The sequence below is a fragment of the Takifugu rubripes genome, chromosome 16, assembly GCF_901000725.2.
Source record: "Takifugu rubripes chromosome 16, fTakRub1.2, whole genome shotgun sequence".
Classification (NCBI taxonomy): Eukaryota; Metazoa; Chordata; class Actinopteri; order Tetraodontiformes; family Tetraodontidae; genus Takifugu; species Takifugu rubripes.
Window position 1 is genome coordinate 10,666,346 of NC_042300.1, and position 21,313 is coordinate 10,687,658.

The window sequence follows — 21,313 nt, forward strand, 5'->3', positions numbered from 1 at the left end:
GTCAAACGCGACGCACCGTCATCTTATTTCAGAAGATGACGAGCTGTTAAATATTACATTAACCAGCTTCGCAGGTGCAACGTCAACATGTGTCAAGTTCTTGACTGCTTCATTAATGTGCTTTTCTGTCCTGCGCTCTGTTCTTCCCTGCCCTGTTTCCAAGGCACAGCAGCACAGCTACACTCGCACGTCTCTCCCAGAAAAGAATAATCTATTCTGGGGCTTAGTCGAAGATGTCAAATCTCAAAATAAATAAAAAAAAGATTCAGACATATGAGTCACTCCCAACAGTAACACACACCCACACACTGCATGTGTACACACAGATCTCCAGAGGGCTGAGGAGGAGGAGGCTCTTACCTGTCCCACTCGGACATCTCTTGACATTTTCGTTGGATTTCTCCAAGTTTGGGTTGGACTGCAAGCTGTGTGACGCCTTTCACACTGATGCCTTCAAGGAATACTGCACCCTAGGGGGAAAACAGAAGGCTGAACTTGGACTGGAGTGAAGGACCCATGCTCCTACACATGCAGCGCAATCAATGCTGTTGATTTCCAAACAGACGCTTCCTTGTTTTGAGCCACTATGTGGAGACAACAGGTAGAAAGACCTTCTCTCTGGGTTCATGACCTCTTTTCAGCATCCACCTCAGCCATTCTGTTCCTCTGCTTCGACCTCCACTGGGTGTGATTCAACTGATGAGCCCCCTCAGACATCCGGGCCTCCTGAACGCATGGATCTCAACACGATGACGTCTGACGCACTCACATTATATTTAGAACGACTATTACGAATAATGCATGGTGATATATGCTGAACAGAGCAGAAATACATCTGGTGTGATCGCTCCTCTCACCACAAATACCATTAGTACTTGTGCTGTCTGTATCAATGCCTGCAGTGAGAATAAATAAGGCAATAAATGTTTAATAACGTTTAGTGAACCGGTTCATCATGCTTGCATCCCACACACAACGAACACCAAACTACACTGGGTGTTACTACGAAAGCTTATAATAGTTCCAGCAGCACGTGAGGTCAGGTCAAAGGGAGTTTTCCCATTTCTTGGTCTAACGAACATCTGATGCAAATCAGTGACGTCTTAAACAAAGGAACAATACCACAGCCTTGAGAATTTATTATTTTATTTCTGCCATCCACTCCTGGAAGAGCACCAGACTGTAAATTCAATTTGATTTAGTGGACAAAGCGTGTAATTGCAATAACCTGAGACACACTCGGCTCCAACAGGTCTCCCCCCCCCCCCATAAAGAGGATAGCATGAAAGTGGATACTGAAAATGTGGAGCTTGAAAACATTTGATACTGACTTTTTTCCCATTCACTAACTTTATCTAAAAAGCTTTAGTTGAGTGGGAGCGGCAGAGTGAGCCGAGCAGCTACAGGGATCGGTGCCTCACGCCCGCTCCGATGTGAAGCTGAGGACACACTCCGCTGGGCAGCATTTGTAGCTAAACCACAGGGTCACTGAGGTCTGTCGCGTTTCACTATGGAAGACGGAGCTAAACAAAATCCACGAAGAACAGTCGGAACAGGATTTCAACTTTTGACACATGCACTTCAGCCTTTGGCAATTTAATCTTAAAACTCCTTTTTGAACTTTGGAACGGAGCGCTGAGACTCAAACTCAGGACCGTCAGAATCAGACGGACTCCAACAGGCTATTCAAGCGTGCGACAGGAACCTTAAAAAGAGGGAAAATAAAGCTGCTGCCATCTAAACCTCAGGAACAGAATCAAAGAAAAACATGCTAATTTCATTCGTCCCACCCAGCCCACCTCCCTGTATTAATCACAGATGATTTAAATGATGATATTTTGATTTACTCTCTATTCTCCAGAGCTGGTACTTCGTTATCTTCTTCCTGGACTCTTACCAGTTTCAGCTTCTCCTTCTTCCGTCTGCCAGGTGCAGACCCAGAGGAGCTGGGTCCCGACTCCTGGCCGACGGCATTGCCATCGTCGTCCAGTTCGCCGCCGTCGTCGTCTTCAAAGCACCACTCGGGGAGAGCCGGGGGAGAGGGCGCGTCCTCCTCATCGCCGTAACGACGGAAAAGCTCTCTGAGGTAGTCTCCCTTGTAGATCCCTGGAGTCCGGGCTTGGCTGAAAGCCGCCACAGCGGCCTCGAGGCTGATGAGAGGAAGTGAGCACAGATGGATGGTAAAAATAAGCTTTTCAAGTTCTTTTTGTTTTTTATGCGTGCAATGTTGAAATGACTCAGAACAATCATGTAATAATTGGATACGTTGGCAAGTAAACCAACTTTGAGGCGCTACAATGTCTCATACGACTGAATGCAACGAGGGGGACAGTTACAATGAAGTCTCATAATTAAGGAAGTTAATTTCCCCTGGAGATCGATGCAGGGTCCGTTCAAGGGTTTCAGGGTCTGGGTCAATAGAGAACAGGAGAACAAAAGACCCCACTGAGCATCGGGAAAATTAGGACGGCCATTTTTCAGCATTTCATCAATCACAGAAAGACCAAAAAACATCACGCTGCAAGAATAACAGCAGGTGGGGAGCAGCAATCAGCGCAGCGATACGTTTTGGACATCGATCCACACATGAAGCAGCACGAGGGATGTAAAATCCTCTGGAAATAGAACAGGATGGAGTAGGTGGTGGGAGGGTTTGTTCGACCTTCATGTCTACAGCTGTGAGAGATCTCCAGCTAAATGACCCCCCCCCCCCGGCAGCAGCAGCCTTCTCTGGTGACGCTAAGGCCATATGTGTTGGCTCGGAGGGTTGATGCTTTTTGTACGAGGCAATTGTGAAGGCAGTAAAGAGCACAAGCGGTGCCGCTGATCAATACCTCCAGTCCATTTTCTCAACCAGGTATGCACATATCAGGAAGCCTGTTCGGTTGAAGCCGTGCGTGCAGTGAACACCTTTGAGACAGAGAGAGAGCAAATTAAAACACACACCAGCTAACACTTGGAAATCCCAAATATAAATTGAAAACACAGTGAGACCTACAAGACTGAGCCTTCGCAGGAGCTAAAGGGTAAAGAAATGTTCTGAAATATGAGTGAAAATGCAACAGTCGTAACAGCAGCTAAATTAAAAAAAGTCACACACTGTTCCCCGGTAATGGACGTTTGCCTGGCAACACCAGAGCCACTGCAGATGAATTCAACCATCAAAGGATGAGGGGGTGTCCAGATTTATCAGCCCAACTGGCTAATTTGGACACAGATTCCACAGAGAGAATGAAATCTAATCACCAGCTGGATAAAGACAGGATGTAGCCGAGATGACATTCACAGTCTGCTGTGATGTTTGAGCGCTCTGATACACAAACCACGCTGCCGGTGGGAGGTGGGGACGGTTCTGGACAGGATGTGAAGCTTCTGGGGTGAAGTATGAGAGCACCCTGCTGTCAGCAGACTGAAACCGCAACTTCAAACCAAACCACCCGCAGAACTGCCAACAGGCACAAATATCAAAGTAGGCCAAGCTGCCAAATCAGCATGAAGGAAGAAAAAGGAAGGAGGACAATTGAAAACAGGCCGCAGCAGCTCTGAACGACCCCTGACCGAAGGCAATAAAATGCTTAATTAATCAGTAATACAAAGCAAATATGTCTAGGATGCAGATGCTATTGGAAAATGACAATAAGCTAAGATATCAGCAATCACCTGCCCACATGCAGACATCTGCACGATGCTCAGCTGACCTCTGAAACCAAGGCGATCGGACACGCTCGCGTCCTTTCACCTTGAAATCACCTGCACGGCATTCAGCGGGAGGTGTGTTGTTTTCCCACAACTCCCACACACACAGAACCCACACAGAGTTACACAACAACACACCGGGATCTGATCCATGACCCCGTGAATTGGAAAGCTTCATTTGCTATTCTGTCATCAAGAAACGAACTTTGACATGCTCATTTCACAAAAAAAGTGATCACAAAAAGGTCTCTGTGTAACAAAAAGGCACAACTATTCCAAATCCAGAGAAAGGATGACCTCTGCTGGACACATGACACGATGCTGCTGATGACAATAAGTCATCAAAACACTGAACAGATACCAGGAAGGCCATATCTTCAGTTTTCAGGCACATCATCAAACTGCTAACCCAGACACAAATGCCACAGATGTATATGAAATCATACAAATGATTCATAGGGATAAAAAAAAATATTCTTTCATAAAAAGATTGAATTGTAAAAAGATAACAATCTCCTGGTGGAAAGTGGAGTCAATGCATGGAGGAAAAGGGATGTTTGTGAGTTCCATTCAGGGGACTCTCTGAGGAAGCCGGAACACTCTGATCTGACCTCTGACAGCCGGCGTTTAGAACCAGAAAACTGCTTAACCACAGATACAAACACAGCTGAAACACGAGGAAGAGAGACTCACCTATTAATTCCGTGGGATTCCTCTCAATGAAGTGTTCACAGAGTCTGATGAACATTGCAGTGGTGTCTGCAGAAGGACACTCGCCGTGGCTAAAACAATGGGCGACACTGCTGTTGGAACACATGGGAACTGCCCTTCCACCAGCATACATCGATGGAAATGAACTCATACCCTTTACAGTGAAGCTTCACATATTTGATGCCTTCTTTTTCAATGTCGTTGCGGTCATAAAAGCGCGTCGTGTTCGTCAGGTCCACAAGCAAACCCATTTTCACCTACAGTCATCAAAGAGAGGAAAAAAACACGATCACATGTATGTTTTTTATTTAAAATGTCACTGTTGAACGTCGTTCTTTACACTGCCACAAACCTTTAAACTTTTCAGGAGGTTGGACAGCATGCTGGGATGAAATCTGTTCTCTGCTGCGACTTGGTCATCATATCTGGGGCCCAACATCGTTTTCATCGGTAGAAATTTACCTATGATGAAAAAATCCACTCCGATTACAAATATAAAAAGAAAATGTTTGGTTACATTCTAAAAATCAATGAAACACTAAAAAACAATGGTCAAAGTAATGCTCGAAAGGCAAATACTGTGCAATGCATCTACATATGTAGTAATTTCTCATCAATAAAGCATCACTTTATTGTGGTGGAGGTTCGAGTGCCTTTAGCAGCCTAGAAAAAACAAATTACATTCCAATAAGAGAACTGCTCATTCAACAAATAATGGTGCCCTGAGTTCTACACTTGTTAGTGTAAAGTTTATTAAGTTAATACTGTAATATATCGTTTGGTGTTGTTAGAGTCCACAGGGGATAATTCATTTTCTCAAACTGACTTGAGTTCTTCCCAAAATTGGCTCATCAGCAAAAATATGTTCTTCAGGTGGTTACAAAGGTGCGGTTTAAATTAAAGAATTGAATTTAGAGTTAAGGTGTAAAAAGAAAAAAAAGCTGTGAGAAGGCTGGTTTGTTTTGACACGTGACACTGCAACAGTAAAGCTAACATCACATCCCTCAGAGTAAACGAAAACACATCTAGCACCAATTTAAAGCACTTTAAATCTTGTGATGGTCGTCTAAAGATTATGTTCACATTCTACTAAGGTGGTTGGTTTGGGGGGGAAAATGAAGCAATGTTTGTGAAGAATAGATAATGTTGTTTCTGTGGCAGTTAGCCATGGATGTCAAGTTAGCTAACAAGTTAGTAAACTAGCGACCATTTTATCTGCTAGTCATATTAAAATACACTGGCTCTTCAAATGTGCGCTTTATGGTTGACACCAGCAACTGTTTTGATGTATATAACTGCGGCAATCCGACGGGTTGTCTTCAAAAACAAAGCAACAGCATCAATACTTACAGCTTAATGATGCTAACTGGTGTTTGCTTTTGTCTTACCTTCCACGGGTTGTCCTCGTCTGGGACAGTTCCGCCATCTAGGTGGGGGTCCGGTGTGTGACATGTCCAGGGAATGTTTTGGTGCAACAAATATTTTAAAAAATAGCCTGTGGCTTGATGGTCCCTCTCGTAAAGGCGGTCGAGACTCTGGGCCGTTTAGCTCCTAAGTCAGAAAGATATAACCAATTTAAACTCTTTCAACATTCTGCTGCAGATTTTTCCCGTTGCTGCCCGGACTAACTAGAGACTGGCGCTACACAACAAACATAATTAGAGTACGGTTTTCTTAAGTTTGAATCACAGCTAATGCTATCACAACACCAATGAACTCTTCAACGTGCTAGCTAGCTTTAGCTAAAGTGGCACCACTAGCCCCTCTTCTTCACGAATGTCGTTCAGACGAACAATCGTGTCAGTTCGCCACCTGCTGGTCAATGTGAGAAAAGACAACTAAAAAACACACAAACCACCTCATCATTGAAGCGACACGTTTATTTGATGCGTAATCTTGCGCACACAAAATCCAACATTTAAATACCTTTTTTTTTTACATCAAAACAACAGCCTGAATAACACACTTCCGCACATAACACACCCCTTTGATCACTGGTAAATTGGACACATGGTTATGAAAGCACAAAAGAGTAATAAGGAACATTTGTAAGAGTAAAAACAACTCTCATCTACTTCCCCATCTTAATGATCTTTACTCAGCATTTGTTTCATTTTGGAGCCCTCTTGTCCTTGTTTAAAGCTGTCCAGAGTAACATAAACAATGTGTGATGGCTTCTTTTCCTTCTGTTTGACGAGAACATGCTTATCCATGGGGCTCTGGACTGCGATACGGGCTGTGAAGACACCTCTCTGACACTAGCAGGTTTAACGTTTCCCCAGAAGGTGCATTCTGTGTGTGTACAGGGTTAACGGACTGTCTGTACGATCTGACTATAATATGGTCAGGGGTCTCCTCTGAGCTCTCCTCTGCCTCCTCATTGGTGGGGTCATCACCACACCATGTGTCTTCCATAGAGGAGTCTGGTCTGTGAGCTTCCTCTGTGTAAACTCTGTCACAGATGCTCTCAGATGGAGTGTGGAATGGCAGCCGTAGACACGTGTTCTGCAGACGTATAGTATCCATAGGTCAGCATTCAGACAGATTGAAATATTAACAGAGGAGGTGCGAGTGCAATGATGACATGGCTGACAGCCAAAGTACAGTTTCAAGCCCTGTCAAAAACCCAAATTAAGATATATTTATTTGTTTGTTTACTGGGACGCACCCGATGGTGTGTATTTGGCTCCATCTAGTGGAAAGAAGACCTAATAAGCTTAATATTCTAGGAGTAGCAGAGTTGAATGAAGAATTTGTATTAAGGATATTGAGTGCTGTTGTCTCTTATATTCCAGTGTAAGGCTATAATGATTCTGTCTCAATTATGTTCTGCAGATTGAGGAAGTAAAAGATCTGTTAAGAGTCCATACCGTTTCATATGTTGATGGCCACGCTGCCACAGAACTGTTGCCAGGGTTTGGTAAAGGTTTCTTTCTGTGTTTCATCCATCTAAAAATCAATCAATCGATTAGCATCAATTTGGGCTGCTGATGTTTAGTCCGATATCTGTTTTCCACATCAAATCATCACTGATAGAGTGAAACGTACTGAACGGCGCAGCAAGATCCAACAAATATCACAAGCACTGTAAAGATCCCCCCAGAGACAATCATTGCTGTTCTGATCCTTGGGTCTGTCAAAGATAAGACAACAAAAGATGCAAAGAAACATGACAAAACGTTACCAATGCAGCTCTTATGCCTTCTATTTTCATGACATTATTTATACTGTTAAAAGATCAATAACTTCCCCCAAAGACATTTTGAAAGGAACAGAAAATGCAACATAAAAGAAGCGCAACCCTCATTATGCTGAGAAACTCCACAACTACACGTCTGACTTGCGTTTATGGAGGATGATGAACGACCCTTATCAGGTTTGTTGTCGTCCCCTGATGGATCCACAGCAAACATGGTACATTCCACAAGAGCAATAAAGCCTCCTCACCAATTTTTTGGGTTTTGAAGAAGCTCTCCTGGCTTTTACTTCTTCCAGTAAGAGTAGCAGCCTCCACATAGACGCTATACTGGGTTTCTGGTGTGAGTGCCGTCAGGACCATCTCGTGCTGCGTGCCATCTGCTGAAACATCTGCAGGGAAGCCAGGAGAGAAACGTCGCTCAAGCAAAGACCTTAGTTCATTTTAAACATCAGCCGAACCGGTCGGCCTTACTGAATTGTTTTCCATTATGGATCCTGTAAAAGACGGTGTAGTTGACAGTGACGCCACCACAGCCGTCCTGGGACTCCTCCTTCCACCTCACGAGGACACTTGTGTCCTCAGCCTGAATGCTGACGATAGTGATATTCCCTGGGTCTGAAGGAACAAGAAAAATCAGCAACAAAACCCACCAGGCTCACCGTCGGTCTCATAATTTACCTCCGCTGGAGCAGATCTGAAGGACCTGAGATCCGTGCCCTGTCCCGTCATCCAAGAGGGGTGTTACAGTGACATCATACGGCGTCCTATCCAGCAGGTCTGTGAGGGAAGAGGAGACTATTTAATTCATGCCTAACTGATGAGAACGCATCCCATCCTGTCCGTCAGTTTCATCCGTGCCGCCCACCAGACAGCGTCACATTTGTGTGTCTGCTTTCTTTCCAGTGATATCGATGCCCATCGTGGGTGTAGTCGATCATATATCCACTGACAGGCTGATCCGGAGCCTTCCAGGTGACCAGGATGACGCCCTCGTGACTTCTGGCCTCAACGTTGCCGACCTGAGGGAGGCCTGTGGAGTCAGAAATATAGCTCAGCACCAAACGGTGGTCCGGCCCCAGGTTCGAGCCTTATTCAACCATTTATGGGCAACAGGTTGTGGCGATTCCGTCTGCAGGCAACACTCACTCGCTCCAACCGCTGGAACGTAAACAGAGTCCCCGGCGAACAGGGTCCCGTCCCGGAAGATTCTGAGGCTGATTCTGTGTGCGTCTTGAGTCACAACACAAACAGAACCTCCGCAGGAAGCGCCCGTGGGGTCGCCGCGGCGACTCTGCGTGAGGGTGAAGGTCAATGCATCGCGGCACGTTGGGGGGATCTCCTGTGAAGAGGTCAAAGCGCACGAAAACGCTCGCGGAATTCAGGTGTCGTTTGGAAACCGCGTTCCCAGCATGTGAGTAAGGAGGTCCTCACCTTCCACATGGTCAGCACTTTTCTGACTCCATTCTCCTTCGAGCCCATAACCTTCCTCCACAGACGTGGTTTGAAATCCCCCTCTAAAGAGGAATGAGACGTTTAAAATTGCACATCTGTGTTATCTAGGACAGTATATCTGTGTCATTTGTAAGTTTTTTCATCGTCTCACTGTTTAGCTGGGTTAGAACCGTCGCCTCATGGCTCCAGCCGCTCCAGGGTGCCTCGGACAGAGCGCAGCGGACTGCAAAGGTGTAGTTTCTGCAGGACTCCACACCTTCTATGGTTGCTGCTGCTTTGTTACAGTTCCTCACAGTTGTATTGATCACCCACTGGCAATATACGAGAGCTCATGAAATGTTGTGAGAATTTCGATATGGGGGAAAGGAAGGGCTCTTACCTGCGGTGGGTCAACACTGACTGCCTGGAAAGAAGCAGAAACATCTGTTCTAAGATGCTTTTGCACATTTGAATTGCAACACAACAAGGATCAAGCTTGTTTTCCATCAACAGGCGAGGGGAACTACAGTTTACAGCCATTTCCTGTATGCAGTGCTGTCGCACAGGTGACTTTGGGGAGGATTCACATCCTCCTAAATGTGTTATGGTAAAGCCTCTTGTGAAAGATATGTGGAATAACCAGGACTGGGGGGGGGGGGGGGGGGGGGTAAAAGTTACTCACTGCCTTCAGGTGTGTTTTTGAACACCTCATCCTGCTTTTCACGTGTCGTTCAGAGAGCTGCCGCAGTGAAACTCTCTCCACTGCCACCATACGAATCTCTCTCCTTAAATTGTGGGTTTGGGCTGTACTAATGAGGTGCTCAGTGTAGATCAATAATGTGAAGTTTTCTGATTTGGACATGAGGCTTCACCATAAGAAACATTGAAAAATGAAAGAGGGTGTAAATCTACTTTCCGTACCCACTGTAGCATGAATATTTTTGGTATCCCCTCCCATTTATGAGCCTACTATTAACATACCCTGTATTTCAGTTGGCAGTGATACAAATACTCTGAAAGGCATGACCGGATCTTCCATTCGACCAGCAGACTGTCAGAGACAGTGGTGACGCTGAGCTCTGGTCGGGTAATATTCACTGAGGGAAAAAGATAATCATGAAACACCCAAATGCAGAACATATGTACAAAGAAAGGGATGTTTTTTTCTTTTTCTGTAGACTTGACCTTACGTATTGTTGACAGTGTAATCTCATAACGGTCGGAGAAAGCTTCCCAGGAAGCCGATTTCGCGCTCACGCTGACAGTGTAACGTCCCCCGAGATGCATTTCTTTCATACGGCTGAAGTCGGATGTGCACGTGGTCTCCTTCGATCTGCAAAGTTCGGTCACAGACGTGCACGACAAACTAAAAGAGAAGCATGTATTATTACATAAAAAGAAAACTTTCATTCGCACAGTGAAGGAGCAAGACTCACCACAGTACAGAGTAGTTGGTTTGCAGTGAGTTCCCCTGATGTTCCCAGCTGCATGTAAACAGTCCTGGTAGATCTCCTGCTGTCTGGTGCAACATGCACGACAGCTTTGTAGGTTTGGCTGTAAAGACAACATAAATTAGCATCTAAAATAGCTTAGGAACACCAAAAGCACTTCTTACTGTATGTTGTGATGGTGGTGCCTCCGAGAACCTGCTGGATGTCTGAGCTGTGGCACTGCAGCGTAGCCACGGGCTCGGTGATGTGTTCCAGAGAGAGCACGGTGTGGGAAGCGTTGATGGTTTTGGAAAGCCTCTGGTGTAGTATCCTATTGTTTAAGGTCCAGAAGACTTTACCACGGACGCACCAGGAGTGACAGGTTATCTCGGCACTGGATCCCACCTCAACGTACAGATCTTTAGGGACAACGTTGCATTTTCTCCCACCGAGGCCTGCAGGAGACAACAATGCTCAATAAATTCTGCTTAGTCATTAAAGGTTGCAAAGGTAGGTTGCAACCAAAAAAAATTAACAGGGTCAGAAAGACAGAAACCATCATCTATCGATAGAGAATATTTATGACCATACTAACAACAGGACTGTTGCCAGACTAGTAGTAGCTTCAAGATGTTAACTTTAGAACCATCCAGAACTTTACAGATGACGGATATAGGACATTAACTAGCACCATTTGGACTGTGTGATGGTGAGTTGTAGTTCAGGAATGATTCATACAGTATTAATACATACCGTACATACAGTATTAATGGAGTGACCATCTTTCCACTGTAGCAATTGGATTCACAGTTATCTTTATAGTATTGTATAGTATTGTATGTAGCCAGCACCAATTTGGTGTTGGAATGCAGTATTAGCAAAAAAACAAACAAAAAAACCCAAGAAATTTAAGTTGTTCTGCTTGTAAAATTTAAACATCCTGTTTTTCTCTTCAAATTTCCTGACTTAATAAGCCTGATTTGACCAGTAAGCAAGCTACGAAACCAAAAACAGGTCACTGTTAGACTCCAACTCCCTTTGTTGCGTGTTTCATTTGCCATACCAAAGATAAGGAACAAAAATATATTTAAAAAAATATCAGATTTACTTACCGCTACACATGTCAGGGATTAACATCAGGATGAATATAGTTAAAAGATACAACATTTCCTCAATTCCACAAGGAATTTTCATAGAAAAACCACTGTGGAGTTATGGTTGATTCAGTTTCTTAAGAAAAACGCCTAGCTGCATCTGTTGCAGCAGACTGTACTCCTACTACACACCCTTGCATAATCCACACCAACGGAGCATTTCAGCCATCAAATAACTGAAACTGGAGCTCACTGTGAAACAACGGGATGTGTTGCCAGACTGGTAATAGGGTGAGCAAAGGGGAAGTTGAACATGTCTCTGAGACTTGGGCTGAAAATAAAAACCTCTCCACACTAAATATGCTGTCATGTTGAAGTGATAAAAGATTGTTTAACTATAATTCTTACATGATCAGGTACTATTTGATTCAACAGTATCTGTTCTTGCTATCTTTTTTTATTTAAAGGACTGTATATTCAATTACACTTAGATCAAATAAAGAACAAAGGAAGGGAAGCTAAATCACATGTTTTATTTGTTTCACAGCATTGTATTTATAAGTGAATTTATTGAAGCACTGCTTTAAAGTATCTATACTTGTTTTTTTCTTCACTACATTTGAACCACAGGTTTTACTCCACAATAATACATGAATAATCTCTTAACGTGTTACGTTTTTCTAATGTAAGCAGTTTTTAAAAAAATAAAAAAATTCGATTTACAGGAATTGACGTTCATGTGGTTCGGCTGCGTGTTTTTTGTCCACAACGGGTTGCCGTACCTTGATCAGTGACCCTCACGTGATTTTATGCTGCATAGTAATGGTGGCCGCTGCAGTTAAATAAAAGTCCGAGCCGCCCTATAGTCCTTATTTTAGTATAATAGATGGTGATTATGGGAACCGAGAAGTAGCCGGCTAGTGATGGAAAAACCGAAACATTCTGTATCAATACGAATCAACTGTGTTGAAATGTTCAGCGCTTCGAAACATTTGATAGTTACATTTGGCGACATCTGCTGGCCAATCTTTAACATAGCACTTGAATGAAATTATTCCATGTGCATCTTGAAACGTTTGAATGTTTTTCCTTTAAAAGGCAAAAATGATATACTCGTGTAAAAACATGATTTGTGATGTAACAACGATATGCTTTTAAAAGAGTAATAGAAAATTAAATTGAAGTTTTAGAAAATGAATTAATTAATGTGAAACTCCACTGTTGCTTCAGCCAATGCATTTCAGTCATTTAGCTGTATCTACAGAACAGAATTTTTTTTTTTTTTTAAATAGTTGATATATTTGTCTTAAAGGATGTCAAAGCCTCTTGATTTGCGCAACAATATAGTTGTCGCCCCCTCAAACCATAAAATGTGAATAAGTATGCCAAGTATGACATTATTTCTGAATGCGTTGAAATTTAATGAATGCGTTGAATAAGGTCCTAAACACATATTAAATGTTTAACTTTAAATGGGGGGAATAAGAACTGCGTCATAAAATAGGGAGCATTTCAAATCCAGCCCCGGGTTCGAGCGCGCGTGACGCAACGTGTGGTCACGTGACTTTCGCATGGCGAAGCTAGGTGACGAAACATCCTGAAGCTAGACGCTAGACTCAGCCGCCTGCTCCGCACGTTTCTAGTATACGGTACGTGTTTCGCTCTAAGCGTCTTAATAAAACAGGCGTTTCTTAACCATCAAATATCGGTCAAACAATCGTAATGTTCCACTGTTTGCATAAATGAGGTTATTATGGTTAAACAAAAAAAAAATGTTAGCTAGGCCAACTCGTTGGCAAGCTAGCAGGCTAAATAAGTAGGTCAATCTGTTGTCGCCAATTAGCATTATTTTAGTGTTATGAATCGAGAAAGGTTAGGAAAGAAAAGGGTTTTTTTGTTTTCTTTTCGCAGAAAACTTCGACGAATCATCGATCATGAGCGGGTGTCGTATTTTCATCGGCCGGCTGAGCCCCACAGCCAGAGAGAAGGATGTGGAGAGATTCTTCAAAGGCTACGGCCGCATCAGAGACATCGACCTCAAGAAAGGCTTTGGCTTTGTGGTGAGTCGCCTCCATGCACAAGAACATCCATACTCTTCATACCTGGTGGGAATAGTCCTGCTTTTGTTATTTGAACGACGTTCATAATTAGACGATGGGATCTGTATTGTAGTATTAAAGATTGCTGCATTTTGGGTTTGCTAATTAAAGATTTCATTGTCTCCGTCTTGGTTTTAGGAGTTTGATGACCCGAGAGATGCTGAGGATGCAGTTTATGAGCTTGATGGAAAGGAGTTGTGTAATGAAAGGTGACCTTTCTATACTAGCACGCTATATTTAGAGTGATGGGAATAATCGAGGCCTTTACTCTGCCCTTGTTCTCACTGACTGGCAACTAATTAAAAAGTTGTTATAATTTTAGGGTGACCATTGAGCACGCCCGTGTACGTCTGCGGGGTGGCCGTGGCAGAAGGCCTGGCGGGGGGCGCTTCTCAGATCGATATGGTCGAGGATCGCAGAGCAGTCGGAGGTAAAGAAAAAAAGGAAACATTTCAAGAAGTCTTGGTACTTGCCATCATTTGTTATCAAGCAGTGATCGTTCCTAGAATAAAGATTTAATCATCTCTACGTTTTTCTGTCTTTTTCAGTCGCAATCCTCCTCCGGTACGCACGGAAAATCGGCTCATTGTGGAGAACTTGTCCTCTCGCGTCAGCTGGCAGGTCATTATTACCACATGTTTCTTTAAACATAATAGGCCTCAAAATATTGCAGAACTGTAAAACTTAAATTGTTAAAATGATGCTACAAGTCAACTAATGATTTAAGTAAGTTATAATTCTTTTGTATTGTTACAAGTCAGCATTTGTTCTGCTCTCATGAAATTTTATGCAAGTAATGATAAAATCAAAGAGCAAAAACATCAAAGCCAGATAATTGTTCATTCTTTTCTAAATTTTAACCAATTCTCCACCCCTTTATTTGCCAGCCTGACTGTTGTGTCATGTGGAAGAGCTCGCTTATGGTGGCGTTAACCCCTTCTGGGTCCCTGTGTCTGGGTTGAGCCTGTGCTGTCAGCCAGTCTGTCCTACTCCTAGTTGATGCCTGCTGGTCATGTGAGCGCTCGTGCCACAGTTGTGGTGCTGGTGGCCTCGACGTTCGCTCACAAATCGCCTGTCATGAGGCTGAGCTCGAGAGAGGAAACAGTGTTGGCAGAGTGAAAGGAAAGAGCGAGTCGATGGTGGTGGCGTATTGATCGATGGTTCGTTAATTTGAGGGGCTTCGGTCGATCGATATCTCCCTCTCCCTTACCCCTACTGGTGTCATCGTGAGAGAGATGATGTGAATTCCCACCAGGTGCCCGTGGATAGAATCTGCTGTTATCCCAGGGTTTCACTCTCAGGTAGTAGTTTCCTCTCTTCCACCCTGTTCACTCTCTTTACTGAGGTGGGGTGCCGAGACAGGGGCGATGCCGGCACGGAGCCCCTTGATTATCAAAAATGGGGCTCTCTGTGCTAATTGCTGCCCAAGCGGCACCACTGCAGTTCAGTTTATGCAGGTGGTCTTAATTTTTCTTTAGCTGCAATGAGGACAGGATCCAAGAACCTCAAATCTGGAAGACACAAGTCTATTAACTAAGTGCGAGTCCAAAATGGTCGCGCACCAGACCTTCACGCACGCACCTCATCATCTATTTGAACAACTTGGTTGACCAAACTGTAACTGAGTTTCTTGGACTCCTCCTCATCATTAGCAGGAACCTGTAGTCTTCTCAAAAATTGATTTTTCTCTGTATCATTCCTGTGTTTTTGTCAGCCTGTACCAATGTCATGAGTTGATTAAAGTTTGCGTGTGTAGGACCTGAAGGACTTCATGAGACAAGCTGGAGAGGTGACATTTGCAGACGCACATCGACCAAAACTTAATGAAGGGTGAGGAGATCATCTCCGTCTGTGTCAATCATCAGAAATGCAAGCGAAGGCTTAAAACTCTCATTTTGAATCTGTGTTTTCCAGGGTTGTTGAATTTGCATCTTACAGTGATCTGAAAAATGCTCTTGAGAAATTGTCAGGAAAAGAAATGAATGGCAGGAAAATCAAACTTATTGAGGCAGCAAAGAAGCGGTGAGTGTTGTCTAACATTTGCTCAAGTGTAAAAACACATTATTCTGCATTCTGATGGAGGGAAAGCTCCTGTCCCAGCAGACAAAAGGTGACCTTCTCTTTTTTTTAGGTCTAGGAGCCGTTCCCGTTCTGACAGCTCCTCCCGTTCTCGATCCCGTTCCCGATCCCGTTCCCGCTCCCGCTCCCGCTCTCGATCTCGTGGGCGCTCTCGTTCTCGATCCCCGAGACGTTCTCGTAGCCCCTCCAAGGTTCGCTCCCGTTCCCGTTCCCGCTCCCGCTCCCGTTCCCGCTCCCGCTCCCGCTCCCGTTCCCACTTGCGCTCACGGAGCCGCTCCCCTGCTGGCGGGGCTTCTTCTCCACCTACCAAATCAAATGAGCATGTAAAACCATTCAAAACCAGCAAGTCGTCCACTCCGGTTTCCCCGCTGCCAGCCCAGAGAGCGTCCCGCTCCCGTTCCCCCTCCACTGACAGCCAGCGCTAAAGCCTGGGTTTTAGTACAGTCAAATTTCGGCAGAACTTCTGGTTGCTTTGCAGAAACTTGGTTCCTGCTGGGGTGGATGTTGCGAGTTCCCCAATATTCCTTCCCAACTGCTTTTCAATGATGGCTATTTTCTTCAGTAGTAAAGGTTACATGTCCGAGATGTTTCCACTTGGTGTTTCATCTTTAAGTCATCCAGCTGCAGGGTTTGGGTTTTTTTTGTTTTTCTATTTTTTATTGTCTAGTCATCGTCTTTTTCCCCAAGTCCTGTGAAGTATTTTTGTGTGTTTATGGCACATAAACTTCACAATGTCCGTCCTAACACCTGATTAGGACCCCTGGCTCGTTGGGAGACTGTTTAAATGTTTTGTCATCAAGGGATTTTTTTCCCCCTGTGATATTTGTAATTTGTACATAGTACAGTTTGTGATATTTAGCCTTAAATGCTTGTATGTTTAAAAAATGTTGATGCCATCATCATCATTGTAAAGACTACTGTACAGATGGATAGACTGCTCACGAAGGCCTAGGGTGATTTTACTTTTATAGGTTATTTTCATGTGAACTTTTTGGTGAAGGTGATGATCTGTTCTATTGACTGTATGGACTTCATTTTATTCTGATTTATTGACTTGTGCATCATCACCCCCTGACCCCAGTTGGTAATTCGTTTGGAAAATGGAACTTTTGTACGTAAGTATTTTATTTGGGTGTATAAGCAAGGACATGTTTTTGTGTAGGAAGATGGGAACAATAAAATGATTAAAAGAAACAAGACAATGCTCACTTTATTGGGGGGGGGGGGGGTAGCAAGTGCTTTATCAAGAGAAACGGCAGCTTTTATTGTGCACGTGTTTATATTCGTTAGCCATGTGACTCTTTATTCATCTCTCCCCAGAAGGGCTTGTATATCTCAACATGTTTGTTTGTGCTTGCTTGTCCAAGTGTTTTGGAATTACACTTAAAAACCTCCTCAATTTAAACCTATAAACTATAAAAAGCACATGGACAGAGCAGTCCTCTGCTGATTATAATTTCCTGAAACAATCAGTTCATAACCTTTTGTGTTATTTTGTTAACTAGCTGCTGCTCTCACCTGCCACTTTTTTTAAGGATGTCAAATACATAATTGTAAAGTGGTATTACAACGTATGTGGCACCAGCAGATCTACTGGATCGGGACTACGCACATAGGAACTAATTTTCCTTTCGGGCGCTCCACCCGGAACATAAACACTGTTGGACCGCTAAACCGGCTGCAGAATCGTCTGAGCCACCGATAAGATTTCCCACTTTCGAGATGTTTATAAGACCTATGATTCTCACTTCATCTTTGGGAAATTAAAAAAAAAATCCGAATTCGACTGATCGCAATGATATACCGCATCGGAATGTGTAGGGTCGTTAAGCAAAGGAAAATTATTGGCTGTTTCCTTGGCTAAAATTCCACCCCGCTTACGACGCTTTTTATGTGAATTCCGGTCTTGATTAAAACAAATAATTGTTAGGTAGTATAGGTGTGTGGTTTTCTTTTTAATGGAGTGACTGCACTGCTTGTTAGTCTAATTTTCTAGATAGATTAAACAGCAGAACAATTGTATATCCTTTCCGTTTCGTACGTCCATACTTAATTACTGTTAAGTCCGCTATTCCTCGACCAGGGCAGTTATTAAAAGGCACTGCTGGGATTCGAACCCAGGATCTCCTGTTTACTAGACAGGCGCTTTAACCAACTAAGCCACAGCGCCGCGCTTCGACGTAAAAAGGGGGGCAATAAAGCACAACTCTTATATTAGGTGGGCGAAAGACCATTATTTCTGAATGATTTTTAAAAAATAAATAAACAACAAGACTTGTTTGGCTGCATTACAGTGCTTATATGCCGTCCATACTGGATACAACATTTAGCCTGTTGTATAAAATAATGAACTGTAGTCCTTTAGCTTGTCAGCTGTTGTTCAAATGTGAAACCTTTAAACTCCTTCCACAACATACAGTATATGGCTACTGTAATAAAGATGTATGCAAATTGTGCGAAGGGCAACTTGGATAGGTAATATTGTAGCCTATGGGCAACAATATCTATGTGTATATGTCGTCAGTGGTGTAGGTCTGCAGGTGCTTTTCCATTTTAACAACCGTTGGTTTGGTAAGCATGTACGTATCCTGTGTCATTTTCAGACTCAGCATAGAGGAGCAGATTTTCCTATCAGGAGGTGGTGCCATGACTCCTTGGCTTCCAAGCAAAAGACCACTGTAGAGACCACCACAGCAAATCTGGCCTTTTTACTGACCATCTGCTCCTTCTGCTTTAGAGGCACCCACCATAGTTTGTGGCATCAAATGTGTGCATGGATGTGTACATTAAATGGAAAATTATCTTTTGCTTTAACAAAAGCTTCCAAATTTGAGGCTCAGCTAAAATAATAATAATCATCATCATCATCATCACACTAATAATAGGAAGAAGACGAAGAAACATCACACAAGTCAGTACCTTCTTAAATCTTTATCACTGCAGTTTATGATCTGGTTTTTATTCAAAGAGCACCTGACAATCATGTCAACCCATAGAGGTCCACCAACTCTCCAAAGATAACTTATGAAAGCTAACATCTCTTTTCAATACTCAATAAATAACTTTTGTTTTGTTTGTTTGTTGTTGTTGGGGGGGGGCTTTAAATCAAACAAACAACAAGTGCAAACAGAGCTTACAATATTTCTGACCAAGGCTAAACAATAAGATGCTGAAAACTACACCCAAGTTTCTTGGACGGAATCAATCAGCCTCAGTTTGGTGAGATAAGTGTCTTGGCCTGTGGGTCAGTGTTCATTCTACTCTTTGGTCTCGTTCTCGTGAGTCATGTCCCAGGTGGGAGATGAAGGTTGCTGCAGCACTAATGCGCCATCTAGTGATCAGAAGATCTCAGCAGGCTATCAGATGGCAGGAGAACTCAGAGAACCCTCATCTCCAGTGTGTCAGCTCAAGCCTAAATATATTGTTGAGAATTTTTAAAAAAAAACAAAAAAAAACAATGCACTTATAAGGATGTGTGCATTTTTGCAGTTTCGGGAGACGCTGACGTGGGTTTTCAAAACATGACAAATATAGAAATGCAATTATTGTAAAATGAAGAAATTGTCTACATTTTTCAGTACATCAGAATGGCGTCACCAATGCACTGCTGCTCCATATGGAGTTTATCTGTTAACTTTGGCCATGTCTATGAAGGCACTGTATTTAAAAAGTCAGCAAGTGGATGTTTGTGCCACTGCTATTTGCAGATGTTCTTAATAATAATAATAATAATAATAATAATAATGTTCTTAATAATAATAATTCAGTTGTTGAACTGAAAGCAAATTTCTGCTGAATGTGCAGCGAATATGCAACAAATATTATTCAATATCAATCCAAAGGAATTTTTGAACTATTATTACAGAAAAACTGTGCATCATTTATATTGTTAATGAATACTGTGTATATAGTATGAATTATTCAAATGTTAATCAGTGCTGTGTTTCACGTAAAATGCCTCTTTTATAAGATATATGCTTCATATCTTTACTCTTCTTTCAGTGACAATGACTGCATGAGAAACAAGTGCGTTCAAGCTTCCAGCAAAGGGAGACACACCGATCTAACCTTAATCTGATACTATAGCTCTATACCCCTCTCCCTCCCTTTCATAAGTCTTCCACGGATTACAATAGCAGGAGCAAAGTGTAGTCCAGTTTAGTCTGCAATATGCTGGAGGGGGACAAAAGGAGGGCATTTTAATGGTTTAACAAGCCCGTCCAGGGAGGACATGGGGGAGGGGAGGGAGGCTCTGCCCGGACTGATCAACCTTTCCAGCCGTAATTACAGTGCAGTGCTTCAAATACCTAATTTTTTTTTTTACTGCCTTTTTCCCTCCTTTAGTCATAGCCCAGTTATTCAGTGTCTGAGCTCCCTGAAGCCAGATAATTATGGTGAAGAAATGGTGTTAAACACTTCATAAGTCAGGTCAGAAGGGGTGGGGATGGACTTAAGGGTGTGGCAAGAAGGCGGATGACAAATACAAAATCCCCTTGCAGTTCATCTAACCCTCACAATGTTTTATTTGTTTTTTTTGCAACAATACAGGGATTATTTCAATGTGGACGTCATGAGCAGTGTAGTTTGACACTTTCTCACTGTCGCCCATGAAGTCAGAAGGGCTTTATATGCGGTGGATGTATTATTAAAGTCACTGTTTTAGTATGCACTCATCTTTTATAAAGGTTATTATTTTACACACAAAGATTCTTGGACCCTTTTTGGCCCCGACACTGCACTGCAGTGCACTTTTATTGAACAAAATAGATGAAAGAAAACTCGATGGCAGGGGCACTTGAAAAGAATGAGAATGGAGATCAGTAAGGAAGTGGGGGTCTTGTACAATCAAGGTCGGTATATGTCCAAGGGTGTCTGTCTGCAGGGAAGATAATGGAGGGCAGGGTGTCGCCTGCAGCTGCTGTGGCCCCTTGACCTGCTGGGGAAAGGATGAGGTTGCTCCATGCTTGTTTTTGTGCACACTTACTAACCCACTGTGTCAGTTCAATATAATCCACACTGTAAGCTTCTTATCTTCAGTCCAATTTTGTGGAAAAGGAAGCACCAGAGCAGATTATTTGCAATTTGTCCTTAGATCAGCCCCCAATGTTAGCTACCCTCACTAGATCTAGAGTTATTATTTTCAATGAGCATTTAATAAAAGGCAGATATAATGATTTCTTTGGAGTAGTATACATAATCAAAATATAGCTCATAATTCATTAAGTAATAACTGCATCTGTTACGGCTTGGTCACTGTGGACAGAGTTTACCTTTCTTTGGTGTATCTTTAAAATCCACGCGTCTCACCCCTGGCTCTCTCTGAAGTCCCTGACATCTAAATATGATCCCGACTACGATTCCCACAATGCTTTTAAAGCAGAAAGACGGTATGACGTATCAATTGAACCAAATGACCCTTGGGTATTGTAGTTTTAATATAAAGACTTAGCGTTTTCTTAGTAATATCGACAATGTTTATGGCGTAATTTATGATCAATAACACGAAAGTGAGGTTCAATTTTTTTGTTCCCGTGTTTGAATTCATTTTTACATTAATATCGTGAGTGCATTTTA

At 43.0% G+C, this 21,313-nt stretch overlaps 3 protein-coding genes and 1 non-coding gene across 4 annotated transcripts in view; 1 reads left to right on the forward strand and 3 right to left on the reverse strand.

Moving 5' to 3' along the window:
* rngtt (RNA guanylyltransferase and 5'-phosphatase) overlaps positions 1 to 6,185 on the reverse strand; it is a 47,013-nt gene extending 40,828 nt beyond the window's left edge. The window contains exons 1-7 of the mRNA XM_003971833.3: positions 5,796 to 6,185; positions 4,760 to 4,869; positions 4,561 to 4,664; positions 4,390 to 4,478; positions 2,835 to 2,910; positions 1,898 to 2,150; positions 361 to 470 (exon numbers count right to left, since the gene is read on the reverse strand). Of these exons, the coding sequence (XP_003971882.1) occupies positions 361 to 470; positions 1,898 to 2,150; positions 2,835 to 2,910; positions 4,390 to 4,478; positions 4,561 to 4,664; positions 4,760 to 4,869; positions 5,796 to 5,859 (806 nt within the window). The 5' untranslated portion in view covers positions 5,860 to 6,185. The remainder of the gene's footprint in view (positions 1 to 360; positions 471 to 1,897; positions 2,151 to 2,834; positions 2,911 to 4,389; positions 4,479 to 4,560; positions 4,665 to 4,759; positions 4,870 to 5,795) is intronic.
* An 87-nt stretch (positions 6,186 to 6,272) lies between these two features.
* On the reverse strand, positions 6,273 to 11,826 carry LOC105417588 (interleukin-6 receptor subunit beta-like). The gene is made up of 16 exons (XM_011612205.2): positions 11,580 to 11,826; positions 10,653 to 10,922; positions 10,474 to 10,591; positions 10,228 to 10,403; positions 10,019 to 10,134; positions 9,438 to 9,461; positions 9,210 to 9,369; positions 9,038 to 9,120; positions 8,753 to 8,945; positions 8,472 to 8,636; positions 8,285 to 8,383; positions 8,078 to 8,221; positions 7,855 to 7,995; positions 7,456 to 7,540; positions 7,278 to 7,356; positions 6,273 to 6,912 (listed from the first exon to the last, which is right to left on the reverse strand). Exons 1-16 carry the CDS (start codon positions 11,659 to 11,661, stop codon positions 6,613 to 6,615), a joined length of 2,235 nt encoding a protein of 744 aa, XP_011610507.2. The 5' UTR covers positions 11,662 to 11,826; the 3' UTR covers positions 6,273 to 6,612.
* A 1,201-nt stretch (positions 11,827 to 13,027) lies between these two features.
* Positions 13,028 to 16,933, forward strand: srsf5b (serine and arginine rich splicing factor 5b). The gene is made up of 8 exons (XM_003971834.3): positions 13,028 to 13,210; positions 13,473 to 13,621; positions 13,799 to 13,869; positions 13,983 to 14,090; positions 14,209 to 14,281; positions 15,417 to 15,490; positions 15,575 to 15,682; positions 15,792 to 16,933. The coding sequence occupies exons 2-8, from the start codon at positions 13,496 to 13,498 to the stop codon at positions 16,162 to 16,164; spliced, it is 933 nt and encodes a 310-aa protein (XP_003971883.1). The 5' UTR covers positions 13,028 to 13,210; positions 13,473 to 13,495; the 3' UTR covers positions 16,165 to 16,933.
* Positions 16,934 to 17,835: 902 nt separating this feature from the next.
* trnat-agu (transfer RNA threonine (anticodon AGU)) lies at positions 17,836 to 17,909 on the reverse strand. Its single transcript has one exon. It is a non-coding gene; the product is annotated as a tRNA-Thr (tRNA).
* Positions 17,910 to 21,313: the final 3,404 nt, after the last annotated feature.